The sequence below is a fragment of the Periophthalmus magnuspinnatus genome, chromosome 1 (assembly GCF_009829125.3).
Source record: "Periophthalmus magnuspinnatus isolate fPerMag1 chromosome 1, fPerMag1.2.pri, whole genome shotgun sequence".
Classification (NCBI taxonomy): Eukaryota; Metazoa; Chordata; class Actinopteri; order Gobiiformes; family Gobiidae; genus Periophthalmus; species Periophthalmus magnuspinnatus.
The window spans coordinates 24,283,634-24,306,749 of NC_047126.1; the positions used below are offsets into that span (position 1 = coordinate 24,283,634).

A 23,116-nucleotide genomic window follows, 5' to 3' on the forward strand; every position below is an offset into this window, starting at 1 on the left:
CATTCTAATACAGAGGCGCATAAGTGGAGACGCTGTCAAGATGTGCCTAGGCCCGGGGTTATTACAAAAATATACTTGTTTTGTGTGGAAAATCTATAGAAGCAATTGGATCGGCTTTGTGTGAGGGTAAAGATGACAAAATACAAAAATAATGTCAATTTGGTTTATATAAATGATTAATGCGAAAAAACAACATAGAAGGTGATACATGGAGTACAATGGTATTAAGTAGTATCCCATAGTTACTCTACTATCAGAGTATTCCAAAGCTCTCCTATTTAACAAACTGGGAATGTCAAGGTTTGCAATTGTCTTATCCGACCGTCTCTACATCCTCTTCTCTCAAACCAACCACCATCATGTCGTCCTCTTTGGAAGTCCTCCCTGGAGTCCTATAGAGGAGTCTGGGGACTTCAGGGAGACACTGAAATTTTTTTTTCATTGGACGATTTTACACCAAATAAGGCTCATCTTTTACTCGAATAGCACCCGGCTGTGTTGGCAGAGTGGTTTGTAGAAGAAGCCTAACTTTGCTCATTTAACAGGAGCTCTGTGTAGTTCTCCGTTGTGTTAAAACAGTACAATACACATCACTTTACTGTAGTTTTTAGCCACTCAACACGTGTCACTTCTTTGAAAGCACCCTTTGTTTGACTGAAACCACCACGCTAGTGCCATTGTACACATTTTTAACTGCAGGCTTTTAGTAAAAAGATCATTGTTGTTAGTCAGCTAGATACTAATTTCATTACACTGGTGACTTGATTTCTATTGTATTGTTTTGTTTTATTTCCAAATGAGTAAATATATTTGAGAAAAAAATACAATTTCTACCGTGCCTGTAGATCAGCTTATCCATGTGGACCTGAAGTAGTTTATGCTAGTTTATCATTTGTAATTTCCCGCTAACGGCAGATGAGTTAGCCAGCAGGTTAGCTCCAGGTGCTCGTATGTGACCTCCATCCTAACACTGCCCCTGAATGCTGCTTTACAAACCGAGCTAACGGTGCTAATGCTGCTAACATTACTAAGATTGCAGTGTGCAGATAGGGCCAGTACCTTTGCCTTGGGCCAGGTTGCGGTTGAAGCCCAGAGGACTGATGAACTCAAAGAGGAAGACGGCGATGGCGGTGACGATGAGCAGCATAACAAACATCATGACCCACACGGAGGCGCTGAACGGCTCTGAGGAAAGACACAGGGAGAGGGTTAGTACCAAGGAATCATCGGCTACAAATCACTTTGTCCGTGTCCCTTTTGTTGGTGCTACTCCCCCAGGAGACCACAGCCAAGTACAGACTGGTAAAAAAGACCTGGATTAGTCCTGCCCCATGAGAACAGTTTACCCTGAAACTTGCCTTGACCTTGTTTACTTGCTAGACTACTTTTTGCTAATCAGATATTTAACAGCAGTGAGGCAGAGGCTGGTAATAAACAGAACAGAAATACCCAAAACAAGTCTAGGGCCAGTGAACATGTCCAAGATAAGTTTTAGGTTAAACTCCACCTCTAGGTCAATACTAATCTAGTTGCCCTTCCCTCAGGGCAGCAAAAAGTCTAGCTCTTCGGTTATCTGAAACGTCAGGATAAAAAAATAATAATAATAATAAAAAATCTGAATGTTCCTTCAAAATCAGACTTTATAATGACTTGTAGAGCTCATGCAGGAGTCAGATACATAAGGCAACCACCAAACATTAAGCATTTGTAAGCATTTTTTCAGACACGCATTGCGATTAGATTTGTGACTTCTGTGTTTATAATAGAATTCTGATCAAAGTGCAAATTTCATGTTCAGGAGAATTGGATAAAAACAGTGGAATAGGCCTTTGAACTAATAAAACACAAGAATCACATGTATTTCAGAACATGTTTGTGCAGATCTTAACTGCAGGGTTACCAGTTTTTATGCAGAATAAGACAGATATTTTGTTGTTTGTAGCTGTGTTGTCATGATACTAAAATTTCAAACCTGATTTTGATACTACGGAATAGACTCAGTACCAATACCATGATGATAATAAAAAAACACAATTTCTTTAGACAATAGAATGTGATTTTCAACCTTAAATAGTAGTACTTTCTTTCATATTACCATGTGGCCTTCTATCTGTGTAAACCCTCAGTGTCCAGTAGGTTCATGGGTGTATACTAGTCTATGTGTCTTATACTTGTTCTGATACAGCTCAAGATCATTCTAAATCTATTCAGGAAAGGTTCATTTCTATTCTAGGAATGTGACTTTTTTTTAGTATCGTTTTAGTAATTATGTTGATTCAAATTGTGATTAGATTGCGATTAATCCTGCAGCCCTACTTCACACAAAGTTGTCTTCTCTCAGACCTCATCTTTAATAAAAGCATGTGCAGGTCGCATTGGGAGCTTGTGTTTAGCCCACAGAGCTGCTTCACTGCTGCGTCTTTTGGAGTTTTGGAGGCAGTTGGACCTCTTTGTTATCAGCACGGTGCTCTGAGCTTTCTTCTCATGCCCTGTTTGACTGACAGCTCGCACCCGGCTCAATAACCTGGCATAACAAGCCTGGCTCGCTTGTAAAACAGGAGAGGAAGTTTGAAAAGTGGGTTTGAGAGGGTCTATAAGGTCCAGACTACTTTTGTTTTCCCCAATGAAGTAGTTTCTGGACGGCAGACAGCTGTGTTAAAAAACTAAAAGGATTTATTCTACTTGTAGTGAATGGATAGAAGGTAAGCTACAAACTTTTGAATATTTGTGATCAATTTGGGTCATTAAGGCTATGGTAGGTATTTTTCCACAAGTTTTTCTTTGAATTGATTTGCCTTTCAATTAGTGTGGACAGCAAAGACTGCACACTGTTCTATACAAAGACGTGGATCTGGGTCTTATCTCCAAGTTCTAATGGGCTGATTGACAGGCGGGTTTATCAGTCACTATGTTCAAATGTAAGCTAGGAAAACCGGATAACTGGCCTAGCCCAATTAGAACAGATTTTTCAAGATGCCTGTAAACCAAGGAAATACGATTGAGGAGTCATGAATTGAACCTCAAAGATGCCAAAGACATATGTATACTCACTGCATGTAATCACACAGTCGGATTTATATTACGTGCAGACTAGGAGAGGCATTCAACTGCAGGGGTAAAAAAAAAAAAAAACAGCCAGGAGAATACAGTGGTCCCTCATTTATCTCAGCAGTTATGTTATAAAAATAACCCGCTGTAGGCGAAATCCACAAAGTAGTCAGCTTTATTTTTTACAATTATTATATATGTTTTGCAGCTGTAAAACCCCTCACCACACACTTTATACACTTTTCTCACACAGGCATTAACATTTTCTCACATTTCTCTCTTGTTCAAACACTCTCAAAGTTCAAACCTTTGTATATTATATCCCTCTTCGTCGAGGATCACTTTAAATGTGTTGTTCACGTGTCTCTGCTTCAGTCTCTCCGTGCACAGAAACACTTTTAAGTCCAAAGCATTTCTGATATTTGTCGGTGCAGAACGTTTCATCGACTTTGTGGGTTTTGTCGGTGAGAAAACTTGTAAACATAAAGCACTTCAGAGTCACACTGCGATCCAACATTTATGTAAATATGCCTGAACGTGAAATCGCGAAAAGTGAACCGCGATATAGCGAGGGACCATTGTATTTGGACGTCAGCTTTAAACTTTAACCTCTCCACCAAGCACACGTTAAAGTGAAACTGAAACTTACTGGAACTTCAGTGTATATTTGTGCTGCGGAGCTCTAACCCTGAGGACGGTTCAAATAGCGCCTGGGAGAGATTGCGAGATTACTCAATAAATATACAAGTTTAAGTAAATATGAACACTTATGCATTCATGTCATATGCACTTTCACTTAACATCTAGGTAATCATCTGTTTGATTTGTTGAACTGGTCCAGAATTCCAACAGTGTCAAATCAGGCACCCTTGACAGACAGACAGACAGACAGAGTGGATTTAGCTGGAGAATCGCATTTCCATATTTCTCATTATTCCCTTGGATGAGATCTGCAGAGGAGCGCCTGCGTGTGCGAGCGTGTGTGTGTGCGCGTGTAGCAGTGGTCTGGTGGGGACGGCTGCCGAGTGGGGAGCGAATAGAGCTGATGTGGGGACAGACAGATTATGACAGATATGGAATCGCAGTTGGACTCACGGTAGAACCAAAGACGAGTACCGTAATTACAGGGCCAAACGAGCCAGAGGACATGAGCAAATAGAATGAGACGATTGACAAAATAATAACCCCGCGGACTGGAGAGCAGAGGGGGCAGTTCATCTCAATGTCACTGAGAGAATATTGAAAGTACTTGACTGGAGAGAGTGATGTAGCAAAAGATTTCCGTAAGAGACTAAAACAGATGAGTGAAGTGGACAAACTTTGTTAATCAGATTTTTTAAAGGGCCCATATTGTATTATTTTTTGAGCTATGTTATAATGTTGTATCCTCATCACAAACGCACATGGGGCTGTGTTTAAAGAGGGGGGTGTTTTACTTCTATGGGATATTAACTGCTAACACTTTTGTTGTTGAAAATTCTATATTCCCCGAAAACAACTCATTAACATATTTTATAAGTTTGGTTTTTGGCGCTTTGATTCTCCCTTCTTTTTGCTCTCCATGCTAAGTCACTCCCCCTTCACAGCGCCATCACAACACAATTAGCGTGCATCTCACTGATAAAACTACTGCGCAATAAAGAGCATTTTGAGTTTGGGGATGCAGAAAGTTTAATAATAATACAGGTCAGGGTGAAACAAGACAGAACTCCAGGTATGTTTTTGAGGAGGTAACAACATTATAACATGGCTAAAAGCTCACATGAGTCAGTTTGAATCTACTTTAATAGAATGCAATTGCTGAATTCAAAGTTTATCTACTGTCTTACCAACACCAGTCCCGTGCATGTGTACACCTCTGCTACAGCTGTAGTTGATCCTGAGACACTGTGCGCCTCTAATCCCACTGTGAGAGAGACTGGAGCCTCACTGAGCCTATGCCGGCTCAGCTAGCAGCTAACACACATGCTAACTCACACACACACAAACACTATCACACGCTCTAACACAAACTCTAACACACAAAGTAGCGATATGTTAGCATGGGAGCAGCACGGTCCCTCCGGTCTCAGCTGACACCTCACACGTGGATTATAGTGTCTGCCGATTCAGAAAGAAGAGAGGTGGAAAGGTCAACTCGACTGCACAAGACCTGGCCACAACTTATTTCTGACACTGACGACAGAATTATATTTAAAACTCTTGCGCGAACTAAAATGAAAGGGCACACATGACACTATTTTCTGATCTATGTTATAATTGTTTTTTTTTATATATATATAGTTGTTGTTTCCTCATCAAAAACATACCTGCAGTTGTGTTTTGTTTCATTCACACACATTTAACACACAAACCCTGCATATTTAGGTTAATTTCAAACAGAAAACACTCCACCTTGTGATGTCATGTGGCAATACAGGAAGTGCTAAAACTACTGCTTCATGACATCACAAGGTGGAACAGAGGATTTTCAATTTCAGAGATGTGTGAATGAAACAAAACACATCCCCGGGTTTGTTTTTGCTGGGTAACAATATTCTAACATGCCTAAAGCTCACTAGAGTACTTTTTTTCGCAATACATTACCTTTAAGATATATTACTTCAAGCCGTTAATTTACACACAGCATTCAAATGATCAGTTTTCCCATCACGGACTTCTCCAGTGTCAACAACAAAGCCATAACAAGCGTGGACTCAGACCAGCCTCTCCACAGACACTTCATACAGGACTCTGAGGTGAAGCAGGCACACTTCAGTAAAAGCTTTGTCCTTTCTACCATAGCTGCTCTCAACAGTCTGTAATCTGGATCCTCGTCAGCACGTGTGTGTGTGTGTTGTCTTGTGTCCTTTTGTTTTATTGTTCATATCCATGTGGTTTCTTTTGACAGTGTCTGAGAAAAAAATAATTTCCCCTTGCAGACAATAAAGCTCTATCTATCAATCTAATGGCCACTAAACCTTGCATTTGACCCATCCTTCAACGCTGTCAGGAGCAGTGGGCAACACAGTACAACACTAAAATAAATACCTTGAAAACCTGCATTCTTGCTGTGAGTGGGGTCCCCTTTCCACAGATCTAACCTGTAACCTGACAAGCCAACATCCAGGGGTCTTTATATCTAATCTAAAACCTAAAACGTCTAATCTAAAACCTAAAACCTTTGAATATTGTGGAAAATTCCAAGCAAAGCATAAAGATCTCCATGGAGCTGATTGGATTGATAGTATTACATAAACTGACAGTAACTATTGCAACAAGGCTATAGAGTACAAATAAATGCCTGGATTAAACCAAACACACGTCCATGTACGGTTATGAAAGTGAACACAGAAACATGAAAAAAGTCATTTTAGCTGAATACACAACTACACAAGACTAGAACCAGAGGAGCAAAGCTTTGTCTGAGCATTCCAAAAAGCTACGCCATGCTCTACTTCCCCTGCTTTTTCACACAAATATTCATACGCTCGGGGTGGTGGAGAAGGCCAGGAAGAACAAGACAAATTTGGCCAAGCAAGTGCGCAGTCCTTGAATATAGGATTCCATTTTATGCAGGGGATTTTGCCAACAAGGAAGCCCCTCCTTTCGTCATGCCCCAGTAGCGAGCTTGCATGGGGGACAGTGGAAAAGCTAACCTGGGGATGTGCTAGAATGATGTAGTACACAATCTGTTCTCGTTTACATGTTATCGGGCTATTTACTTGTATTCAAATTTTCACTATGTTTACATGCACATGTGCTAAACAACCAAATTTAAAGAGTGTTTGCTCCAAAACCTGTCAGATCACACTTGTCCCAGTTTACAGCAGGTCAAAGAACTGAATACGTGCGGATGGCGGCTACGAGGCGTTCAGGTACCTCTAGTATGTTAGCAATAGCACTCAAACTTTGTAGCTATCATTACTAATAAAAACAACTGTCATATCTATAACCACATTGTTAGCAGAAATACATAAGCAACAACTCATTTACTATGAGAATTTGATTTTCAGACATGCTACGAAACTCGCTACGCACAGGTTATTTGCTCTCCGCAGCTATACATTGAAGCTTAGGTAAGTTTCACTTTCACTATAACATAGCGGATCAAAACAACACAACATGTGCTCGAAGGAGAGACTGTACTTTATCGTCGTTGCTGCTCTCAAACGAGTGAGAACACGTCCAAACACCTGGCTGTTTCTTACCCCGTGCAGTTGAATGCCTCTTTCGATGGGTTTACGTGCATCTCGAAATATCGGTCAGGGCTGGCGTGCATGTAAACGTAGTGAGGTAGCTTCACAATCAAGGTGTTTAGGCTACCAGAAATTCAAAAATTATAGAGTACTTTTTTTTTTTAAATACAGTACTTTCTTGTACTATTGTTACCGGTCATATCTATGAAGAGGCGACATTGCTCACAGTAAAAATGCATGTTTTTAAGGTATTCAAAACATAAAAATCCTCTACTCCTCAATAAAGTCAAGATATAACTAAATGCCATACTGTGGAACATTACAGACAAAGCTATATAGTAAGCAACAATATATAGTACACCTTTAACAATCACCATCAACAGAAGAAGGTACAGGTAACATCTGTGAAGAAGCGACCTTGCTCACATTAAGAATTTGCATGTTTTTATCAAGGTGTTCAAGACATAAAAGTCAAGATAGACAAGTTAATGCCATAATGCGCAACAGACAAAGCCATAACATCTCCATGGAGACAAGCAGAAAAGTTATAATGCGCCTTTAACATTTCCTGACCAACTGAAAATTCAGCCACTTTCAGTCCGAACCAATAAATGTATTTATACTAACAAAGAAGAAGGCGAACTTTGTGCCGGTGTTTGTTTCATGTGGACTGGTCCAGTTATTACAGAGATATTAACCATGAACCAGGTCCGCAAATTTGCAATCTGACAGTTAAACAGCAAATTCCACCACAGAACTCTGACCTGGCCTCCAGCGCTGAGATATTAGCAAAGTATTTCAAATGATATGAAATAAAAAAGATGAATACAGGCCTGCTGCTGTATTGAACGGTAGTATTAGCTAAGTGGCGTGACGGTGCACATGAACGCACCGCTGCAGTCGGTAACATGCACTCAGTCTGTTTACATGTGACCTAATGGAGGTAATCGCTTAAATAATGTAATTCATGCATTTAAGGTTAGCTCAGGCCACTGAAAAAGGGGCACTATGTAACTTTTCTCATGGAGTGTTTACCACCTGCTCCTGTTTGTATTGTGATTTTAATATATATCTTATTCTGTAAAGCACATGTCATGTATAAATTGAGCTAGAAAAATAAAATTGCCTTGCCTTAAATAGCCTGGAATGTTCATATTATTTTTATTATTTTTAAATAGCCACCGTTTGCTTTGATCACTACTCTGCACTCTTGGGATTCATTGATCCTTAGTAGAAGTAGTAGAAGAAGTAGAAGAAGAAGTAGAAGAAGAAGAAGATGAAGAAGAAGAAGAAGGTAAAGAAGAAGATGATGAAGAAGGTGAAAAAGAAGGTAAAGAAGAAGGTGATGAAGAAGGTAAAGAAGAAGAAGAAGAAGGTAAAGAAGAAGAAGGTGAAGAAGAAGACGAGGAAGAAGATTAAGAAGATGATGAAGAAGGTAAATAAGAAGAAGATGATGAAGAAGAAGAATGTGAAGAAGAAGAAGAAGGTGAAGAAGAAGATGATGAAGAAGATGATGAAGAAGGTAAATAAGAAGAAGATGATGAAGAAGAAGAATGTGAAGAAGAAGAAGGTGAAGAAGAAGATGATGAAGAAGAAGGTAAAGAAGAAGATGATGATGAAGAAGAAGAATGTGAAGAAGAAGAAGGTGAAGAAGATGATGATGATGAAGAAGGTAAAGAAGAAGAACATGATGATGAAGAAGAATGTGAAGAAGAAGAAGGTGAAGAAGAAGAAGAAGAAGGTGAAGAAGAAGAAAAAGAAGAAGGTGAACAAGAAGAAGAAGAAGAAGAAGAAGAAGGTGAAAACCATTCCAGCCGTCAACAAAGCAAAGGGTGGAAAGAGGTACAAAGCGTTAAAGTAAAAAACACTGAATAATAAGGTGGGTCTAAACGTTTGACTGGCAGTGTAGTAGTGGAGAGCAGCATTGCCTCATATAGTTTGTTTAGTCTCTAGAGTTATAGTTTTCATCTCATTTTGCCAAAAGCAGCACTAGCTTTGCCTGACTTCCAGACTACATCATCTGTCATTACTTAGGCTATTTCCAAGATATGTGAAATTCTCAACTCTCTGGATCTCTATTTTTATTGGCTTTGGCTATGTTTTATTCATTTAGGCTTATTAAATGTTCATTTTCCTTATAGGCAAAGTAAAAACATTCAAACACTATGGTACCTGGCTTCTCTGCTGCCTCTAATCTTTTGTGCACGTCTCCTTGTCTGCACCTGTACCAGGCTGCCCCTCTCGCTCCACCTACATGCGCCTAAAAGTGGCGTGCCAACATGGTTTCTCTCTCTCTCCATGCTCCTGTGAGGCCGCCTAGACTCGCCCTCCCGCTGGCCACCCCGGTTTTGTCTGCTGCCATCTCCACATGCACTCTTATGCTTAGTCTTTTGTTTGTACGCACTACACTCACATCGCACTTACCCCGCTTTAATCTCACTACATCGCACCGCACCACTGATCATGACATACTCACAACCCCAATCCTTCTCTTTTGTAAATATTATTCTCCATTCATCATTATTTTTAAAGTAAACCTTATTTTTGAGCATGTTAACTCCACCGTGGCCTTTCTCTTTGTTATGGCACTAAGTCAGTCAAAACATTGTCTTTCAGGAAATGCGCATATTTTTGGACTTTTGTTTCACAGGATCATCAACTCCTAAATCAATCTAACCAAACATGTGTGAGTATGAATATTCTTAACTTGTTTGCTATCAACAGGGAAAGATAAAGGGCACTTTTTTTCGGCCAACATCAACTAATTTCTCGAACACACGGACTCAGAAACAGCTTATTTATAGTAACACTGCGCAACCTTCTGGAGTCACGCGCATGATTTTATAGAAATAGAAAGTTAAAACCATACTTTGGAACATTCTCCATGGAGAGCAATGAGTTTTATGTCATTACTGTTGAAGATTATAGCCAAAGGAACAACATTTCCAGTCAAATATGAGTCAAGTTTGTGGAGATGCAAGCCCGGTGACAGTGCAGATGCATGTTTTTGTACATTTTTCAGTGCAATAAAAACCTCAATAATAATAAAAAAAAGGTTTATTTACATTAGAAGGTGCTACATCAAAGAAAGAAAGGCTCAGTTCAGCTGTTTAAGAGCCTGAAGTCTGTATCAGTATCAGTAATAAATATGCACCTCACCTGCACTGTTGTTGATCTGATTTTCTAGTATTGTTTTGTAGCCTTTTGCCTTTTATCAGCTAAATATAATGGTTTTTTTTCTAGTTTATAGCTCAGCAGAACACTGACAGATATTAGTCCATACTGTTTTAGTCCAGACTCTTGTTTACAGCTTAAAGGTCCCTATTGCTATTTTCTGGTCTATGCTATAATGTTGTTTCCTCATCAAAAACATACCTGAAGTTGTGTTATGTTTCATTCGCACATGTTTAACACACAAATCCTGCATATTTAGTTAGCTGACTTCTCTCAAACTGAAACACTCTGTTCCACCTTGTGATGTCATGTGGTAACAGAGGAAGTGCTCCACTCTCCCACTGTTTTTAAACTCTATACATCTTTACTAGAATCATTTGGATACTTATGCCAATCTGATCTAAACTAAAGGTAAAAGGTAGCTGTTAAATGGAAAACTACCACTACATGACATCACAAGGTGGAACAGAGCATTTTGAGGTTTGGCGATGTAGACAGACGTGTGACGGAAACAAAACAACTCCATGTATGTTTTTGATGAGGTAACAGCATTACAACAAGGCGTAAAGCTCACATGAGTGCATAATATGGGACCTTTAAAGGTGTATGTACTTAAAAAACACACAGGAGCATATCATCATTTACCACCTAATGACATCACAAGTTATTAGCATTTTGACAGGGAAATGGCCAGTATATGAAAGATTACTCAAACATACATCAATACAACAAAGCACAACTCCAGGTCCATTTTTGGTCACGGAACAACTTTGCCACATGGCTACGTTCACAAATGTAAAAAATAAAAGTATAGTTACCAAGGAAGGCGGAGGGGGAGACAGTGCCGTTGCTACGGGATACCATAACGCTGATGCCCGTCTCCACGAAGGGCACGGAGAAGTCGATGACCTCTGACCTCTCCTCATTTATGGTGAGCGAGCCAACAGCCATCTCAGCCTTCTTATACACCACCTGCACACAGCAACACAAGGATGCATGGGATATTTAAAAACTGTATCCAAACAGTGTGCCTCCATCATTCTAGTCAAAATGGACTTGTCTGGTCCTGTTTTGGCCCTGTTTTGGCCCTGTTTTGGTCCTGGCCTGGTCCTGGCCTGGTCCTGGCCTGGTCCTGGTCCTGGTCTGGTCCTGGTCTGGTCCTGGCCTGGTCCTGGTCTGGTCCTGGTTCGGCACTGGTCTGGTCCTGGTCTGGTCCTGGTCTGGTCCTGGTCTGGTCCTGGTCCTGGTCCTGGTCCTGGTCCTGGTCCGGTCCTGGTCCTGGCTTGGTCCTGGTCTGGTCCTGGTCTGGTCCTGGCCTGGTCCTGGTCCTGGTCCTGGTCCTGGCTTGGTCCTGGTCTGGTCCTGGTCTGGTCCTGGCTTGGTCCTGGTCTGGTCCTGGTCCTGGTCCTGGTCCTGGCTTGGTCCTGGTCTGGTCCTGGTCTGGTCCTGGCTTGGTCCTGGTCTGGTCCTGGTCTGGTCCTGGCCTGGTCCTGGTCTGGCCCTGGTCTGGTCGTGGTCTGGTGCTGTTGTGGTGTGTGTGGTGTACACATCATAGAAAACAGCAAAGTCTCTAAATCAGTTTTAAATAATGACCTTCAATCAAATTTTTATTTTAAAATTAATTTACCAGGTGATGTAATAATACGGCTTTGGCCAACTAATAATGACTGTGCTTTAGAAGCTTGCGAGGCCTCTCAAAGAACTCAAAGTAAGTCATTATTCAATAATAATAATACTGCCTTACATTTGTAAAATGCTCTCAGACTTGTCAAAGCGTCTCAAAGCGCTCTGCTGTAGTCATTACTCTCTCCACACTTTGTGGTGGTAAGCTGCCCACAGCCGCCCTTGGGCCGACTCATGGACCCTTTTAATAATGATAATAACACATTTATTTATGCAGCACTTTTCACACACAGTGCGACTCAAAGAGCCTAACAGGAAGTGTAAAATTGAAACAATAAAACAGATAAAATAGTAAAGGTGATTCACATATTAACCATATACTGATTTGTATAAGGTATAAGTTTTTGAGTTTTGTTTTAAAAACCAAGATTGTTTCTGCTTCTCTGACATGAGCGAGAAGTTAATCCCACGACATAGGGTCCTGGTGACTGAAAGCCCTTCCTCCATCCATAAGCGAACTCTGGAGACCACAAGGAAGCCTGCATTTAGTGAACACAGTGCTCTATTGGGATGGAAGGGCACAAGAAGATTTGCAGGGTAGGGAGGAGTGAAACCGTGTAAAGCTTTGTAAGTTAAAAGCAAAGTCTGAAGTGCATTTCATCTTGAACTGGTGGCCAATGAAGGAAAGCAAGTACAGGAGTTATGTGCCCTGGTCTATTTGTCCCCGTCAGTAATCTCGCTGCGGAATTTTGGATTAATTGGAGACAGCTCAAGAGTTATTGGAGCATCCAGCAAGTAATCCACAGCAGTCGTCCATTCTTGATGACACAAATGTGTGAATGAGTTTTGATCACAAATCGCTCACTTACACAACACATTTAGGCCAAGAGGATGAAGTGTTCTGCCCAAGCACACAACAACAATATGCACTGTCCAAGCAGGGTTTGAGACGATGACCTTTGGATTAGTGAGCAGAGTAAACACTGACTTACATAAGGGTTTAGTCGTTTGGAAGTATACAATTTATCTGTATATATACTCCTTAAATGTGCACTATTTAACTTTTATTACGAAAGATCCACCAGCTGCTTGTTTCCATGGAGATCTCTATGAAGCTTTGTTACTGCTATAGGAACCATCAGTTGTTTATCAGTTTTATTGCTTGACCTGTCCACTCATTTTGATGTTGATGTGTATCTGGTATCCTCTAGTATCAAGTCAAGCACTTCACATCGGGCCCCAAACCTGGAATGGGCCCTTCAGTTCACTGTCTGATTTGTTTGGATTGTTCCCTGTAAAACTGCTGAGACGGATGATCCAGGCCAAATGTCAGAGATGCTTTCAGGGCACGTCCGACCTCACTAAACTCAAACACTGTTGTTTTATTTCCACAGCCAGTGTTTCTGCTCCTATCTATTTCTTGGATTTAAAGAGGGGGTATTTTACTTCTACAGGGTGTTAACTGCCAACACATAACCGTGTTAACTTTTATTGTTCTGAAAATGTTATATTTTATATGCTGTATAGTCTCACCCAGAGTGTTCTGCAAATGAAACTGCTGCACATCACATCAGGTTTGTCAAGCTGGTATTTATGGAGACTTGACATGTGGGAGCATGGGCGATGCTTGTGGGCGGAGCATTGCACAGAATCTTACAGCTAAACGTAAGAAGAGTTCGAATACGGCCTGGGAGAGATCACAAAATTATTAACACATGCATGGATGACATCTGAATCTCTTCAGGCAAGTTTGTGATGAGGGAACATCATTATAACATCGGAAGAAGCTCAAAAGAATTGATTTCATGAATACCCTCTCTTTAAATCAATTAAGATGAGACACTACAGGTAAATATTACAAATAATGCATCTTGTGTGTAAAAACAAACTGCTCAAATTGACCATTTTTGAGACTTTAAAACAGAAACATAGAAAGAGCCAAGTTTAAATGTCTTGCTTCATTTTGTTTTCATATTAGATATAAAAATCAATTAAAGAGAGTTTTTTGGATATCTTATTAAGTATTTGAAAATTGTGCTTAAAAAATCTAATCCTTCCTCAGGTGCCCTAATAAGAACACCTCTTATATCTGTGACAAACTTTTAAACCCTGATAAAAAACCCCAATAGGCTGAAACGTGGAGGTGTCCCACTCACAGTAAAGGACTTTTATTTTTGTGATCAGTGTGCCATGGACATTTTATTTAAGTCCTTTATAATAAAGGACACTGTGTTACGACAAGAAGAGGCTGATTTTTGTGTTTTAATGATATTCACTTTTCTTAGAGAGCACCAGATTTTACACTAAAAGGATCTATTGATGCACTCGACTTGTCTTAGTTTAATAAATCAGGCTTGGAAATAAGTACTAACAAATCCTTCAGCAAGATCCATCTACATCTCGTACTTAAGTCTGCTACATAGTGATAATCTACGACACTGTTGCCCTATAAACTTGGAATCGCCCTGGTGCTCATCATCTTTTCTTCTATACCTGCTAAAACACATCCCTGATAGAAAAGCATCGATACCACTTTCCCCAAAAGTATTATGAGCACTTGCCGATACCGAGCACTGATACCAACATCAGACATTATTTTTGCAGGGGTTCTGTTACAGTGGTAAATCTAATTCATTATTTCATTATATAATTTCATTATAGTATAGCCTACCTTTTCACTGGAATATTTTATTAGATTATAACTATAAAGGTTATAACTATACAGCAGGCTCAAGCACAATGTCTTCTTTAAATCCTATAAACATGTTCATTCTTATCTGTATAAACATGTTCAAATCACATATAGCACTGGGCAAGCCCCATTTATTTATGTTAAAATGTGGTGTTTTGGTTCTCAAGACGATTATTCATGTTAAAATCTAATAGGTTTAAACCTAAAATGTCTCTCTCTGATGTGCATCGTCACTCCCTCAACCCCAGCCCCTGCAGACTATTATGAATCAGTGCTAGTGCAGCCTCTGCAGCTCAGTGAGTGAATTCTGGAGGTTCTGAGCTTCACATGAGGCCTGTCCATGTACTGAGAATGAGAAAGACTGGTATGTTTCCTCTATCTGGCAACCCAGCGTCACTTTTGATTCCTTGTTTTTATTTATTTTTAAACGTGTCACAGCATATACCCCTGCATGTAATGTTTTACACCAATTTATTCTGAACAAAGAGAAGAAACAGCAGGGGAGCCGATTGAACCGTGAGTTTTGTTTTTCCACATAAAATAAGTTTGCATAAAAGTAGTAATTCTGTCATTTTTATTGAACATTTAAGTCTTATTTAGCTAAATGCTTTCAGCCTTCATTTCAGTGATTACTGGACTCAAAAACGTTATCAGACTAGATTCTTAAGTTTTTGCACCACATTTTTTCGAATATATTTGAGCAAAATTTGTCTTGCTCCTGTACATATCTAATGCAAAAAGGTCAAAGTAAGTCTACTGTGTGCTGTCTGTGTCTAATTCTAAAGCGTTTTATTGTCAGATAATCAGGATGTGCGTGTCTTTAAGATTTGTGAAAAGTGCTTATAAACCCGATGCTCTGAATGCATAAGATAAGTAAGGAATAACTTTGGACCTCTGCAAACTTTAACATAAACTAGTCCCGTTTTTCTTTTTCACGACGCCTTTAAATAGAAATAAATATTAAAGTATCCAGCCTTTTGAATGGCTTTTAAATATATATAACGTCTACGCAGGAGTTCAATTGTTGACATTTTTATCGCGCCGCAGATCAACAAATGGGAAGCGATAGTAATGATAATAACGCATTGGGTAATTCGTAGTGCCATTTGAATGTGTAGGCTCGCCGCTGGTGACAAACGAGTGCCATTAGGGAAATAATAATTTTATGAATAACATTTACACGAGTCGAGGTTGTGTCAGGAGTCAAGTGTAAACAAAATAGCTCCTCTTTTATAAATGAGTGACCTTTGGTAGTACTTTTACATCGCATCAGTGTCATCAAATAATGAAATGGCTAAAAGAAAGTGTAGGAGTGAGGCTGAAGAACAAGAACAGAAAAAAAAGTGGAGTAAGAGAAAACAGCACAGGATAAAGGTGAGTGAGCAAGTGTTTTTTTGCTAATAATGCAAAAAAAAAAAAAAAAAAAAAAACACCAGTGAGATATAACTACAGTTGGTCTTCAAAGCACATAATGTTTTGTTTTTTGATTAATGCAATATGCTTTTCTTATAAGGTCATCAATTTATTTAAAGAGGGGTGTTATGTAAAAATTGTTCATCCATGCATGTTTGAGTATTTTAGCGATCTCCAGGGCCTTATTTGAAGCCTCCTTCTAGTTAGCTGTAAGACTCTGTGCAATGCTCCGCCCACAAGTCTACATCACCCATGCTCCCACACGATAATTCTCCATAAATATACAAAAAACATGATACAAAACTAAACACAGCAACCTGACCAACCTGTAGTTTTATGAGTGAAATGCACGTTGATTGTGTTGTGATAGTGCTCTGAAGGGAGAGTGACTTAGCATGGAGAGCAAAGCGACAAAACTGAAAGTGAAACTAATAAAATCTGTTAACATGTTAGCATTTTCACATCAATAAAATGAAACACGGTGATCTAAATATGTTATGTGTTAGCAGCTGATACCCCATAGAAGTAAAAGGCTGCAGATTATAGTAAATAGTCCAGCTAGCAACCATTGACTGTATATATGAAGTGCCTGATGCTAACACCTGATGCTACTTAACTTCACTTTTATCACATAATCTACTGTCCCTGCACCTGTCCTCTGCAGGGACACAGCGTGGAGTAAGTTTGCAAAGGTTACTGTGAGAAGTTTGGATTTGAAATATAAAATAGTTATTTCACTTTTTAACTTGGTGGTGTGTGTAAACTTTTGACCGGTAGTGCATATAAATGTAAACAGGTAAGTTAAGTTGAGTTGTGATATTATGTCAACTGTCATAGTTAATCATAAAATATCATGAAATCTCAAAACATCCAGAGGGAATCATTAATGTTTCATCATTCTGAAAAAAAAAAAAAAAAAAAAAAAATCATGTGTGCGCACTAGTGTTGTCATGATACTAAAATTTCAAACTTCATTTAAATGCTAAGGAATAGACTCAATATTCAGTGCTGATTCCAATACCACGATAATAACAAAAACAGTCTTAATAGAATATGATACGTTAAATATTAGTACTTTCTTTTATATTACCATGTGGTCTTATGTCAGTGTAATCCTGTGCAGGTAGGTTCATAGTGGTCCATGGGTGTACACTAGTCTATGTGTCTTATACTTGTTCTGATACAGCTCAACATCATTCCAAAGCTAAAGGTTCTGTCCTGTGAATGTGACTTTTTAGTATCGATACTTATTCAGATCGAGTTTTGATTCTGATTTCCGATACATTTGACAGCCCTAGTGTGTACCTCTCCGACCATGCCGTTCCACACGTTGTTGATCTTCTTGCCGTGTTTGCCGTTAGTCACCAGGTAGAGGTCATAGGTGAATTTGACGTTTCGGGCGATCTTCTTCAGGATGTCTATGCAGAAGCCCTTACAGCACTGCTTTATGTATGCCCCTCCGGATGTACTGTTACTGCGGAGACAAAAAGCACACCAGCAGTTAGGGATAAGGAGGCAGAGAAAGTATTAAATAAAGGCCTATATTACGCTGTTTTATGATCTATGTTATAATGCTGTTTTGTCACTAAAAACATACTTGGAGTTTTGTTTTGTTTCATTCAAACATTTAACACACAAACCCTGCATATTTAGGATGACTTCTTCTCTTTACTTCCACTTCCTTGTGATGTTATCTGGTAATACAGGAAGTGCTGTATTTTTTAAACTCCATACATCTTCACTAGAATCATTTAGATTATTTCAGCCCAAGAACTGCCATTCTCTACTGAACTAAAGGTAAAAGATACCTGTTAACCTGAAAACTACGACTATATGACATCACAAGATGCATTTTGAGCTTTGGAGATGACAGATTAATAATAATGGACTACTCAATATGTGTGAATGAAACAACACGCAACTAGTTATGTTTTTGAATATGGTTTAAATAGGACCTTTAGTCAAATTTGAATTGAGATAAAAAATTCTATAAACATCGATTTATGAGAATTTGAGTACAAAATTACTTCAGCTACAAAATGCAATTAATTAATTAATTAATTTTAGCCTAATCTGTGTAATCCCAGGTCTGATCCATAGTAAAAGCCAAAATTCTAATTTGTCCACTGGACAAAAAGTTGCAGGAGTGAAGACGGTTTGCTGCTCATCCAACCTGCTTCTTCAGTTCTGGTCAGATCACTGGTGGACACTGCCTTATATCTATCTGAAGGGAGGGGCTGAAAGTGTAAACAGATATTGTTTTCTGTATGTCAGCTAGGTGCATCGAGCTACATTAAGTGTGCACTGTGCCTGAGACATACTCATCATAATCATACAACTCTCAATGGCTGCTTTCGCACCTATTATCATCCTGGTTAGCTCTATTGTTCTTTTTGTTTGCTTTGTTTGCTTTGGGTCTGTGATGTAGTTATAGATGGGGGATAGATGGTGGCTAAGGCCCCTATTCCTGTTCAAGGAAGGATTCTCTTTCCTGACAAAAATAGCTTCTTTAACTCCCCTCTCAAACCATTTCTTTTCTCTGGCTAAGATCTGTACCTCACTGTCTTCAAAGGAGTGGACTGGGGTCTGGAGGAGCCCTCTTGACAGTGTTTGTACATTCTCTTATACTCCAAAAGAGAATGTACCAACACTGTCGCTTATGGAGAGAGGGGCGACAGTCGATGGAGCTAGAAGTGCAGCTTTGCTCATTTCATATTTGGAACACACGACTAGTGGCCTCACTATGTCAATTTATATATAAAGTCTATGGTCAAAACTTAGGCTAGGCTAAGCTAGCATTAGCGGTGACCAGCAGTTAGTAAGTTAGTAGTTAGTTAGTACACACTGGTACTCGAAAGTAATGCTACATTATTATAGTTTATCTGAATTAGTAGTTAAAGATACATTTTTGAAAGGTAATTATCTCTCGTTTGATGAAAAACAAAGGTAGAAATCAGAAAGAAAAAAAACTAAGTAAAATTGTTTGACTGCTTGGTGACCGAGAGTCAGAATTCTTCAAACAATTACAACTAATTAAGATTTGTGGGCGGGGATAGGGGCTAGCTGCATTTATTTATTTTTTTTTTTCTGGAATTTTCTGATTGCTCCAGCGCCAAACGTCCTATATCAGACAAAATGGATTCTTGGAGCTTTAAACCATTTTAGAATAATGTTATCTCATTAAAAATAAAGCTGGAATTGTGTTTTGTTTCATTCACACATGTTTGAGTAACAATTTAACCCTTTGTAATTATTATATATTATCTCCAAAGCTCAAAATGCTCTGTTCCACCTTGTGATGTCCTGAAGGGGTAGTTTTTAAGTTAACAGCTACATTTTACCTTTTGTTTAGTAGAGATTGGCAATTCAAGGACTGAAAATATGCAAATGATTTTAGTGAAGGTGTGCTGAGTTTAAAACAACAGTGGAGCACTTCCTGTATTACTGCATGACATCAGAAGCTGGAGTGTTTTCAGTTTGAGTGAAGAACACAGAATAATAATTTGCATTCGTCTCCTTTAACTTGCATGGACAGTGTGTGCTATTAAATGACCTTTCAAATGACCAAACGCTATCATGTCCACATAATGACCCACACAAACTCATGCAAACTCACATTGTCTGACAGTTTTCCCTCGAGCTAAAGCATCAAATAATCATTCTTCCATTTTCAAACGGGCTAGCACAAAGTTAGCTCCTGCAGTTTTAGGACATGTGAGGTCTTTGATTGGGACTGTATAGGATCAGAGCACTGACTGGGCAACCTTTTCACTTGATATTTGAGCCAAAAAGTTCACACGGGACAGAGGAATTGAACCATCAAACAGATAAATGGTGGCTGACACAACAAAGGACTCAAAGTGCCAAACAAGCAGGAGTGTGTGAGTGTGTGTGTGAGTGTGTGTGTGTGGGCAAGCGGAATGGACAATTGTTGGTCAGACTATGCAGGTATTATTTGGATTGGATTTTAACGGTCTTATATTCTCCTTTCTCCTGAACTTGTTAATCAATATTTCTGAGATGTTTTGTTTCATTTATGAAGTTTTGAGAATGAGAAAAAGACAATTTAGGTTTGGATTTCAGCACTGAAACTGGCAACACAAAAGAGCGACTCGTGAGGCTCATTCCGCTTTCAGATTGGTGTTTTGGTTGGTTGGTAAAGACATTTATCCAAATAATAACATAAACAACTCGGCCATGATGTTCAATGTTTTTGTATTTAAGAATAAATCAGCATTAGAATTATCTGCATGAACTGTATTAGATTTGTATCTCGTAGGGGGACACAGGTCATGTTTATGAAAGTTAGTTTAGGTTGTGCTTTCACCACCTTTTAAAAAAATGCATAGATAGGACCTTTAAAGAGGGGGTGTTTTACTTCTATGGGGTATTAACTGTTAACACGTTACATATTTAGATCATCACATTTAATTGTTATGAAAATCCTATATTTGCCAAAAAAGAAACGTAACAAGTTTCACTTTCATTTTTGACGCTCTGAGGTCTGAGGCTGACATCTAAAACCTCTTCAGGCATGTTTTTAATGAGGGAACACTGTTATAACAGGGTAAAAAGCTAAAAAAAAATCAAGTTGGCACAATACCCCTTTAATTGTTGCTATCACACCATTATACCATTTCGCTACACACATTTATAACCTGTGTCATGGTTCTGCTCCTTGAGTCGTGGTGACCCGGGCTGACACTGGCCTGACCCATATCTGGCCTGACCCCCGCCCCCTTTTTCTCTCTCACTACTCGCCTTTGTTTGCGTCCCGCTTGCCCAACCATCCGTGCGCACATGCCAACTCGCCCAGCCATAAGCCCTCCATTTGCTGTAGCGGCTAATTCCTCGGCCATGAGTGCGCACTTAAAGCAGATGTATATGATCCGGACCTAAGGGAGCGCACGGAGAGAGCGGTCCCACAGTGCGTGCCGGGCACATTTACACAGGACACACGGGGGATCAGCTGCTGTATGTACAATGGGACACACGACACCTGGGGCAGTGCACATGGATGCTACAGAGAGCCAGTTGGGTCAGTAGACATGATATGTTTTATTTTACAGTTTATGAATATTTGTATTGTTTGTTGGCATGTTTTTGTTTTGTGAGACAGAAAAAAATGGTGGAGAGGACCTGTAGTGTTGTCACAATACTAAAATTTTAAACTCAATTTCAATACTAGGAAGGAGAAAGGAATAGACTCAATACTGATTCTGATAATAATAAAAAAAAAACATCCAAAAAACATTCTTTATTTAGACAATAGAATGTGATTTTCAACATTAAATAATAGTACTTTCTTTCATATTACCATGTGGACTCATATTTGTGGCAATAGCAATTCCAGGGCTAAAAATGATCCAAATGATTCTAGTGAAAGTGTAGGGAGTTTAAAAACACAGTGGAGCACTTCCTGAATTACCAAATAGTATTTTCAGTCTGAGAGAAGAAGTCAGCCTAAATATGCAGGATTTGTGTGTTAAACATGTGCGAATGAAACAAAGCATAACTCCAGACATGTTTTTGACTGAAAATAGCTTAAAAATAGCCCTCTAAATATCAAGTACAGACAGTTCAATAAGACTGACCTTTAAACAAAAATAATAATTATTTCTGAATTCTCCACTGTTATTAAACACATCTGACTCTACTGATCCAACAGCGCATCTGATATTTAGTGCTATAATCCAATGTGACTGTTTTATATCATGTCGGGGATGCGCGCAAACTCAATCTGAAAGAAAAACAAGATGGAGTCTCTTATCAGGAGTCAGGCCATCGCAGATAACAACCAATCCTTGGCATTTTCTCTAGATGAGTGCCGATAATGTCACGCTAAAAATAAGAAATCTATGCAAACGTGACGGAGGAAGGCAACAAGTTCTAAATGCCAATGAGGAAAGATGGCTAAAAGTAAGAGTGAAGTGGGTGAAAGAAGGACGGGAGGGGAGAGGAGAGGTCACAGCCAGTAGGTCAAACAGTTCAATCTCGATTTTGATACTAAGGAATAGGTTCGATATCAAATACTGATTCCAATACTACAATGATAATACTGATACTACTGTCTATTTAGTCATTAACAGGTGATTTTCAATATTAAAGAGGAGTAATTTACTTATGAGGTATTAACTGTATTAACATATTTAGATTACTATGTTATTTTTTATTCCATTCAAAATGCAATATTAGCTACAAACAACACTATGACATGGTAAAAAGCTAAAAATAAAATGCCCCCTCTATAAATAATAGTACTTTCTTTTATATTATCCTGTGGTCTTATATCTGTGTGATCCCTCAGTCGTCCAGGTACGTTCCATAGTGGTCCATGAGTGTTTATTCATCTATGCCGTCTTAAAGTTGTTTTGATACAGCTCAAGTTCATTCTAAAGCTGTTCAGGAAAGGTTCAAATGAGTAGCTAGTTTCAATACTAGTTTTAGTATTGATTGATACTTTTGACAACCCTACACTGAACACCTGCAGGATAATTTGAGTCAATTTTGACAAGATTTAAGACTTTTTTTGTTGTCATTTCACGTGCAATATGAAATTCTCAAGTTCAACAGAATATGATTTCCATTCTTTTAGCAAACCCTAATTCTGAACTAATCTAACAGTAATCAAATTGAGTTTAATGCTACTTGCGTAATATGTTCTTGTTTGTAATTGTGACGTTACTTCTTTGTTTGGAAGGCTCCATAGTATGGCATCAAACTTCTGTATCCATAGAGACAAGCAGCAGATTTACATCAGTTAAGTGGCAGTTTGTGAGAAAATAGTTGAGAAGAAAAGTACAACAATACAGGAAGTAGCAATGAGAACACTGCAAATTTCATCCGAAATAGAGGAACAATTTATATTATTTTTCTCATAGATTTAAGATTAATTTTGCAAAACAAAGATGTTGTCATATTTGTATTAGTCTAATCATAAGTACAAGCGTTGGCTCTTTCCTTATGATTGCTATGGGTAACAGTTATG

At 39.0% G+C, this 23,116-nt stretch overlaps 1 protein-coding gene across 1 annotated transcript in view; it reads right to left on the minus strand.

Annotated features, from left to right (window-relative positions):
* The window catches only part of grin2ab (glutamate receptor, ionotropic, N-methyl D-aspartate 2A, b), a 252,602-nt gene that overhangs the window by 45,173 nt on the left and 184,313 nt on the right, over positions 1-23,116 (minus strand). The window contains exons 10-12 of the mRNA XM_055221615.1: positions 17,434-17,602; positions 11,219-11,372; positions 1,060-1,185 (exon numbers count right to left, since the gene is read on the minus strand). Coding sequence (XP_055077590.1) covers positions 1,060-1,185; positions 11,219-11,372; positions 17,434-17,602 — 449 coding nt within the window. The remainder of the gene's footprint in view (positions 1-1,059; positions 1,186-11,218; positions 11,373-17,433; positions 17,603-23,116) is intronic.